The sequence below is a fragment of the Limulus polyphemus genome, unplaced genomic scaffold, assembly GCF_000517525.1.
Source record: "Limulus polyphemus unplaced genomic scaffold, Limulus_polyphemus-2.1.2 Scaffold1187, whole genome shotgun sequence".
In the NCBI taxonomy this organism is placed as follows: Eukaryota; Metazoa; Arthropoda; class Merostomata; order Xiphosura; family Limulidae; genus Limulus; species Limulus polyphemus.
This window is the reverse complement of record NW_013666797.1, coordinates 283643-294063: the sequence shown is the minus strand read 5'-3', so window position 1 is coordinate 294063 and position 10421 is coordinate 283643. Positions and strand designations below refer to the sequence as shown.

Below are 10421 nucleotides of genomic sequence, written 5' to 3'. Positions count from 1 at the left end.
AACGAAACCCGTACTTAGTAAGTAACTAAGTAATGGTACGTGGAAGGTACGGTACGTAGTAAGAGTAAGTAATAGTAAAGTAAAACTTTAATAATAACTTAACATAACAGCAAATCTATAACGTTTCGACGAGGTTTTGATGACAAACCTTGTCGAAACGTTGTACATTTGCTGTTATGTTAAACTTATATTAAAGTTTTTCTTCATTACCCATTCAAGCCGTCTCCAGCCATTATTCTGACTTTATGTTGTTTGCAGGCCCTCTGTGTGTTTTTACAGAGACTCTTGCCTGTTTGTCTGTAATGTTTTCCCTGCTTATTGTCAAGAAAGATTGTAGTGATGAGTTTGTCTTCTTTCTTCTGTATTACAAATCTTGTTCATAATGGATATCCATTCTTGAGGAAGATTGTAGTGACGAGTTTGTCTTCTTTCTTCTGTATTACAAATCTTGTTCATAATGGATATCCATTCTTAAGGAAGATTGTAGTGACGAGTTTGTCTTCTTTCTTCTATATTACAGATATTTTTCATAATGGATATCCATTCTCGAGGAAGATTGTAGTGATGGGTTTGTCTTCTTTCTTCTATATTACAAATCTTGTTCATAATGGATATCCATTCTAAAGGAAGATTGTAGTGACGAGTTTGTCTTCTTTCTTCTATACTACAAATATATTTCATAATGGATATCCATTCTAAAGGAAGATTGTAGTGATGAGTTTGTCTTCTTTCTTCTGTATTACCAATCTTGTTCATAATGGATATCCATTCTAAAGGAAGATTGTAGTGACGAGTTTGTCTTCTTTTTTCTGTATTACCAATCTTGTTCATAATGGAAACTAGAAAGTCTTCACATTGTCGGGTGGTTTTATTTATAGTCGAAGTATCAACAGTGCCTGCAGATATTCTATGAACGCCTGGGTATATGGGTTACATCTCATGGTAACCCTTACGTCTAGGAAAAGGAATTTCTTATCCTTTTCAATTTATTTTGTAAATTGTATCGTTCAATATTGTCTATTCAGGTAATTAGTGAATTTTGTATGGTGTTGCCATATTAAGAATGTGTCGTCAACACAGACAAATCCTGGTACTTAAAACAGATATGAATTCACCATATTCAAGAAAAATAAATATGATCGAACCTTCTACATCCACTTAACTGATAACACAATATAATCGAACCCTTATACATTCAACTAACTGATAACACAAGATGATCGAACCCTTCTACATCCATCTAACTGATAACACACAAAGTCAAACTAGCATAGAAGCTATCAAAATCTAGATACCCCCTCTGGAAATATTTCAAATAGTTAGCTGATCAAATCCAAACGGAAGACACCCCAGGCGAGTCGATAGTTCATCAGCCACAATCACAAACAAAATCTTTTTTCAGAAGTTCGCTAAAAACTGCAGCATATTAGCAGCCTAAACGTAAAGCACAAACTAGTTAGTAATTAGGATCAAGTTTTAAAAAAAACACAAAAAACAACTAATTAATAATCACGCTTAATTGATGGCATGGGCCGTGACAACGATTGATATCCGATCGCCCTAACGTATTAAGTAGATAGTACATTTCTCTTTAAATAATTTTTACCGTTTACACAATAATTAACCTGTACGCTATATGTGCGCACGGAAATGTTAACTAAAATGTAAAATATACTGAGGAAGATAGATGTGATTTATCCCTCCACCAACTTACGTAATCTCCCAGTAGTACCATTTGCCGGACAAAGTGATGCAAATACCAGTTAGACTCAAACAAGCACTTTACGACTTAAAAATCTATATATTTGTCTATTGTTTGTTAAGCACAAAGCTACACAATGTGATATCTGCGTTGTGCCCATCTCGAGTATAGAAATTCGATTTTTAGCGTTATAAGACATCAGACGTACCATTGAGCCAGCGGATGGCAAATCTATATATAGCCTCACAATCAGCCCAATAGGATTGTTATTTTTCTTTCCTTTTATTTTAAAGCAGTTTAGTTGTGTAAAATTGAGTTAACTGTCTATAAATATTTGCTAAGCCTACATGTGTGTGTGTGTGTACACATATAGTGCTTGTAGGTCACCGAAGCTCAAAGTTAACTTCAAAGCAAGCCGGCCTAGAATGGCCAGGTAGTTGAGACGCTCGACTCGTTATCTGCGGGTCGTGGATTCGAATTTCGTTGGCCAAGTAGGTCGCCATTTCAGCTATGGGAGAGTTATAGTGTGACGGATTTAATCATTGTAGGCGCAGAACAGATAGCCCATTGTATAGTTTTGTGCTTAACAACAACTATATGTTAACGTTGCCCTCATCTCTACACGAAAGTATTGTATATGTACACTAACATCTTAAGATTTCTGACTTGAAATCACACTTAACCCTGAAGAAAACTGATTATTCTGTCAAAGACGCTAAGGTTTATCGTTTTTTCTGTGTTTGTTAATGTAATTTACTTCGCGGAAAAAGGTTTATGTATTAATTCAATTAAAATATAAGCATGCAAAAATTTTCTGTTCATTTACCTGGCCTTTTCTTGTATTTACTAATTAATAATTCGATTTAGTTTTTATAACCAATATAATATATCGGAACACAAAAAAATTAATCATGTTGGAAATGTTGCATACAACGAAGGAGGCCTAAATATTGTCATCATATTTAATCTGTTTTCCGCATATCAAGCTCAGAATTTCCATTCTTGACACTGATGATGATTTATCATTTCCGTAATTATTGGAGTATGAAAAATCATTGTTACTTTTTAACGTGAAGGTAAATTTTATTGTTCTTGAAGGAAGGATGTTCCAACTGCCAGCTCATAGATATCTTAAGTAATTAAAATTTATATTTTTTTGAAAAAAAAGACGCGAATCCGAAATAGCAGTATATTTCAGTAATCAATAATTGTAGTTGTAGAAAAAATCTATATCAATAGTATGAAACCTAATTTTCTTTGTTTAAATATTTTTGGTTTCTAAGAATGGATAAAATTTTAGGAATTCTACAGATTTTCATATTTGTTAATAATAGAACAATTCATAAGTAAGCCTAATAATGGGGTATTTACTTAAGATAAAAAAAAATCTGCCAAGAATCGAAAATTGTTTTTTTCTCTTCTTATTTTAACAGTCTTTATTTTCATACTAATAAACTTAAGTTTTAGCTTTGGATTTTAAGAACTGGATATCTGAGATATTTGCTTTCAAAACCATGTATAATTAGGCCCGTCCTCAAACTTAGAAATAAATAAAATAAAGTATTAGATGCATGAAAAGGGGGCTATTTTTTCAGAGTTCGTCTGCATGAGGGTGTACGTAAAGCTTAGATATTTCTGTACATCTGACGTGATGCGATTTTTCGAGTGTAAAAGGATACTTTCAGCTCCATAGAAACCAATGTCAAGTGACACATGCGGCACAAGTTATACAGCATCCGAACTACTGCGTTCTATCTTCGATAGCCACAAACAAACTGTCGGTCAGAGAAAATGAAAAGCTGTTGTTGCTGCTCATTCTGAACCACAGACGACGAAGACGTTGCATAAAATATTGCAAAAGAAAAAAAAACGTTTCAGAGAATTCCTTCCCCTAGTACAGCAGCTGGTACTACAGAAGATGCAATGTTTGGTCAATACTTGCGAATGTCCAGACCTCGATTTGGAGTGATACTGTAGATCGCGAGACCACACATAAACAAACGAGACACAAAATAGCGATTGATTATCTGTAAAGGTTAAAACACGTAGGGTCTACTTCATTACACATTAAAACTTAATATCATTTTCTACCACACAATGAATTTGGAACACATCCTTTTCATATACCTTATTATCAACAAAAAACACTGAAACAGTAGCTGACCTAACAGATATCTGTTGTTGTTTTTTTCAAGTTCTATTCTTTTTGTAATAGAGTTTACTGTAAGTTCATTCCTATGGAACAAGTAGTTTTAATAATATAATTACTTCACTGATCCATACAACAATGGACTATCATTCATTTTGACATTTAAATAAATATTGTTAATCGCTAGAATTATTAGATTGAGCCATTGAAATGTGTCTTTACGGCCTCTCTAAACTATAATGATATTTTCGATACAGTAAACACGGATTAGATAAAAACAAAGTCCATATCTTTATTATTTTGTTTCATTATAATTTACATATAACCATCTGAGCGGCTTTTGCACTTCTATTACGTGAAATTTCGATATAGATTCTAATTTATATATTATTTAGAAAAACGGGGATAATAAGTGACTCCTTTTATGATATACCTATATATTTACATATACATTCGAGTAAAAGATGGCAGATTAATTTGGAATTCAATCTAGAAAATCTAGTATTTTGCATCATTTATGATTCTTTACGCATCATTTGCAGGAAAATTTTTGTTGAGTGAAGACAGGAATAGCCTATTTCTACCCACTGCTATATCACTAGATAGATGAGTTGTGTACTCATATCCCAACTTACAGTGTTGTTGAGTTTCAGCATGAGTTTAGTATTTTGTATATTCAACGTTATCGAAGCGTTCATTCTTCATACTTAACTATTTAGGGCTTGTAAACTATAAATAAATTATGATTGAATACAATTAAAATACAATTCCGTGGCTTTTATTGGTTTTTAATTTTATTTTCGGTTTTACTGCATGCGACATAACTGAAAAGAAAACATTAAAATACTCTTTGAGCAACTATCTGCATATTTAAGTTCCCTTAAAACTGTATCAAATGAAATGATTTCTGAAATAAATTTGCTACGTAATAGTATACACGAAGTTTCTACAGAGAGAAAAAAATCACAGTTCTAAAGCTTTTCAATCACGTTTCGTATTTGTTAGTCACGAAAATGTATTCATTATGTACTAATATCCTAATCAATAGTGCGTTAGTAATGGCCTGAGATTGGGAACAAAATTCACATCATAATTCAGAATTATTTATACGCTGTGATGATTTTATGGAAGTAAAAAACAGAGAAACACTCATACTGAACATATTCCTGTCCAAAACAACAAAGAATTGTGTACATATCTGTAAGTAATGAGCCGTGGGGGAGTTATGGCGTTGATCCAAGTTTGCCTCTTCTGGTTTATTGATCGTAACGTTCTTTTAAGAAGATATATTGCTTTTAGGAAATTCTTTTACTTCGCTGTATGAGATATTGCCTTAGGTTTCAATATTGGCCATCTATTGAATAATCATACAAAATTGGATAACACTAAATAGTTTGAAACGACTGAACATTGCTCAGAATACATACTTGTATATATATTGGTACAATCGTTCACATAGTTAGAATGGTTGTTCAAAAACTTGTACTATTGACAATTTATATTCCAAGTATGTATTTGAAAAACTCAAAATACAACTTTTTAATACATATTTTTATATCATTGATAAATCAAACATTTAATTACTTCTTGTTGGTTTTCCTTTTTTTTTACCTATGCAGAGGAGAGATTAACGTGTTTGGCTTCATGGAAAGAAGGGTCGACCCGCTACCTGGTGGGTAAAATGGAACACAAAGGAACGAAAACAGATGACGACAAATTTCGCTGTTTTGTAAGTTAAAATTTTACCATCTGTTTTGACGAAAGGGAATTATTCATTTTGATGTGGGTAAAGGTTTTATAACAGAAAATTAGAATAATATCTGAAATTTCCTTCTGTTGAGATTTTTTTTTGTTACAGTATGTGCAAAACAGAACTCAAAATATAATGGTGAAAATTTCTGATATGTCTGAACTAGAAAATTTTTTAAATACCATATCAACGTTGACTTTAGGTAAAATTGATTTCCTGAACAATTTAAAACATGCCATTACTTTCTTAATGAGATAATATTATAGAAACTTTCGAATGAAAAGATAAGAAACACAACTTCAGCCTCTGGAAGATTGTTTGTAATTAATCACAAAGCTACACAATGGGATACCTGTTCTGTGTCAACCACGGGAATCGAAACCCAATTTTTAGCGTTGTAAGTCCACAGACATGCCGCTGAACCACTGGCGCCTCTGAAAGAAGACAAGCATTAAATTCGTATTGTAAAAATGTTATTGAAATGAAAAACCCTAAACATTTTAGGCCAGTAACGTTCTTAGCCACCAAGCAAGTAAACTAAGATTGTTACTTAATGTTTAATTACTAGTATCCACAAGGATCCATTCGGCGGTGTAAACTAGTCTAGTACCTACAAGAAGGAGAAAATCCAGTAATCATGATACTACCTTGATACCAACTATCAAAATATTTTATATCATCATGAATAAGTAAGTTCCTGCACAATTACGCATTACTAGCATAAGTGCTCCTTTTATTTTTAAAATTATATTTTTAGTTGCTTTTTTTGTTTGTCTTTTGGTAATGCAAAATGTTTAATAGACATTTTATCCCATTTTTAGCTTCTGGAAAACATTTAGTTTTAAATTTAATTTGTTCCCAGGCAGCCAACATTTCGGAACAGTTCTTCCCTTTACACTCTTTGTTCATAAACAATAAAACATAAGAGTATGCGTTTCCCCATTCTTTAATTACGTTCAGTTAAAAGTGTTGGCATGGATTATAGAACTTCGCTCTGAAGCTGTAACTAATGGTATGGTATTAGTAGAATGTACTTTCTTTTTTAACGCCTAAAGTTGTAACTAATGGTATGGTATTAGTAGAATGTACTTTCTTTTTTAATGCCTAAAGTTGTAACTAATGGTATGGTATTAATAGAATGTACTTTCTTTTTTAACGCCTAAAACAAACTAATCTCGTGACACTCTCTCAACTTTTGCGCACAACAACTTACATTCTAATATTAGTATCTAAATATCTACAGGTTATTCAGTTTTATCAAATTGAATATTTTATTTGTCGTCTGTAGTTAGAATACCGTAAAAAGCACGACACCAATTTTCTCAAAAAATGTAAAGCTATTCATTAAAAAATAATACTGTTCTTCTAACTTTAAGTGTTCAACATTGTGTATCTTTATTATATGAAGTGAAACAAAAATATCTGATGTGTAATGATACATTTTACTATAATCAATATAAGTTTTTACTAGCTGAAGTACTACTCAACTTAATTTTAATTATCTACAGCATATATGAAACAAGATTGTCTAGATCTGAAATATGCAAAAAATAAAAGACGAATATTGCCGTGACAGATTTGATATATGTTTCACCTGTTTTCTGTTGTGAAGTATGTTCAAGATAGAAAATAAATTCTCCCTTAGAATTAAATTATTTAAGTAAATCACCTTGAAAATCTATTTACGATGCTTACTCCTTCCTTGTTAGTGAGTATTTCGAACAATATCAACTGAAAGTCTGATAATTTACTAATGGGTATTTATCTTGAACAATTATCGTACAGAATCTGGAGTATTTTACTGTTGTTGTTTCATATATATATATATGGAAGTCTGTGTGTGTGTACAAAGCACACCCTTCTGTATTATGTACACTGTAGTTTGATTATTGAACTATATATATATATATATATGTCCCCTCGTGGATCACTGGTAAGTTTTAAGGACTTAAAGTGCTCAAATCCGAGGCTCGATTCCCTGGTGTAGACAGAATGCAGATATCCCATTGTATAACTTTGAATTAAGGAAACAACAATAATTATTTACATTAATTTTTGCAAGTTCTATCGCACTGAATTAAAATACACGTTCTCATAATAAGGTTACAGTATACTGCTTTGTTCAAACATTTCTCACGTGCTTTAGTATACATTTATAAACGCTTGTTATGTTTTGTTCTTACACGTTCGGGAATTATTAGTTATAAAATAGATTCATTTATCATATGTAGGGCTAGAAAAGTATCCTTATGTACCATAAATGAACGCTTTCTAAACGTACTTTTGTGTTATCACCAGCCAGAGACACATTTATTACAGAATAGGGAAACTCGGATGTAGCATAATAAAAAATGTAATGAAACTGAATGATACAATAGTTCAGTGGGATCGTTTTAGTGATGAGTCAGATAAAATTGATTTCTTTTTAGCGAGCTTATGTTAAGGGCAGAGTTTCAGCCAATCAACATAACTAATTTTGAATATTACTTATTAAAAAGCTATATTTCCATAGTACTTCAAAGAATTGTGATTAATTTTCAAGTCGAGACACCTGCATCATGGTACATGCCTGCAAATATAATATTTTAATTTAGGAATATCTCACATACAAGAGGCTCATTTGATACATGTGCAAAGCTACAATTTAAGGAAAATAGAGTTATTCCCCAATATGAAATATACTTAAATTTAGATGACATAAAACTGAAAAGGCAGACGAGCTATCTACTTTCTAATAACATTAATTCGAAAATAAAATAAGTTGCTCTCTTTGTACGTTTATCAAATTATAATAGGGATAGTGTTAAACTTTATTTTTTGATATACAGAGTATTATAAAATTTAAGTTGTCATTGAAAACATATGATGCATTAAGTGTGGAATATATATTGAAAAATGTATTAAGTGTGAAATATGTATTGAAAAATGTATTGAGTGTGAAATATGTATCCAAATATGTCTTAAGTGTAGAATGTATATTAATAAAATGTCTTAAGTGTAGGATGTATATTAATAAAATGTCTTATGTGTAGGATGTATATAAATAAAATGTATTAAGTGTGAAATATGTATTAAAATATCTATTAAGTGTGTGATGTATTTTAATAAAATGTATTAAGTGTGAAATATGTATCAAAAATGTATTTAGTGTCGAATGTATATTAAGAAAATGTATTAAGTGCGAAACATGTATTAAATGGGAATATGTGCTGAAAATTGTATTAAGTGTGGAATATGTATGGAAAATGTATTAACTGTGAGGTATGCATCAAGAAAGCGTATACGTGTGGGACGTGTATTAAGAAAATGTATTAAGTGTGGAATATTAGGAAATATATTTTAAATATACAATACTTTTTTAAGACACGTTTGTTCGTTTGCTGTTAAGCACAAAGCTGTGCAGTGACCTATTTGTACTGTACCCACCAAAGTGATCGAACCTCGAATTTTAGCATTTATAGCCTTCGATCCTGCCCCCAGTGGCACAGCAGGATGTCTGCGGACTTACAACGCTATAAACCGGGTTTCGATACCCCGTGGTTGGCAGAGCACAGGTAGCCCATTGTGTAGCTTTGTGCTTAACTTCAAAACAAACAATCCTTTTGCTAAGCCACCAGGTGGCATAAGATATGAACTTACCATTTGATCTTCAAGAAAACCAAAGCTTACGCAGAATATCTTAATTATTAAAATGGCTAACATAATATCTTTATTTACTGTTGTTGTTTCTTTTTGCTTTTGCTTTTTTGCAATACTTAAAATAATAACACAACTTTTCCTTTCCTCTAGCTATAGAGCAGAGCTATAGGGCATCTATAAGTTTTAATCACCTCTGAAGATCACTGAAACCAACCTTAAGTTATGTAACCAAAGTTTGAGGAGTATTAGAAAAACGTTCCTTTCGCAGCCTTAACCATTAAACCCACTTTGATCCTTATCAGATAAAGATACACTAATATGTACTTCAATTTCATGTCAGAACTAATAACAATCACAAATCAAATATCGTAATGGTATTAAAATTGCGAATTATTGGTTCCTATAGTATTGTTAACTCTTTAAAATGTTGCTTACATCAATTCTTGGCTTCTTTACACTTTGATATATTCATAAGATGAAAGATGGAACCTAGTAACTTCAGTAAATATTCTAAAGATTCGGAAAGCAGTGAAGAATTTCAGAGCACGTGCACTTTTTGTAACGAGTTCAAGTAAAGCAAAAATATACCAGCAAAACACCCTTCCTTTGAAAAAAATTGATTCCATCTACCGATAAAATCTGTCTCTATACAGTGCACATTCTTACTAAAACGATGTTTCAAAACAATAAATTGAACGAAATCACTGTTAAAGAAAGAAATAGTGACAGGGTGATGTGTTATGAAGAATAAAAGAGGGTTATTATATGTGTAATATGTTTCAAGGGCAGATTGGTATCAGTTTATTTATGTTTCCTGAAATTATCTTTATCAAATTAGTTTTCTCTTTAGATATACCTCTGCATCAAAGTAAATTCTCACATATTATCATTTATCAGGTTAACTTTCTCTACTTAATTATTTAACTTAATTTTAATCCAAATTCTCATCACTATCTTACAATGCAATATTTCGCCAAAACCTTAATGTTGGTAATAAGAAAGACCTGCGATGGTTTTATTGTCTTGAAATTTTTACATGTTATATAGTAATTTCTGTACACCGAATTAAAAATGATATCCAGTTTTCTTCATCACGTACAGATTTTTCATAAAACGTCATAATGCAATACATAAAAGAAAGACCACAATACGTAGTTTTGAGATTAAAATACGTAGATTTC

General features: G+C 31.5%; 1 protein-coding gene across 1 annotated transcript in view; it reads left to right on the top strand.

The window, feature by feature from the left end:
• LOC106462510 overlaps positions 1–10421 on the top strand; it is a gene marked incomplete at its 5' end in the record, with an annotated part of 64499 nt that overhangs the window by 17074 nt on the left and 37004 nt on the right. Inside the window, one exon of the mRNA XM_022389798.1 lies at positions 5471–5580. Within this exon, the coding sequence (XP_022245506.1) occupies positions 5471–5580 (110 nt within the window). The remainder of the gene's footprint in view (positions 1–5470; positions 5581–10421) is intronic.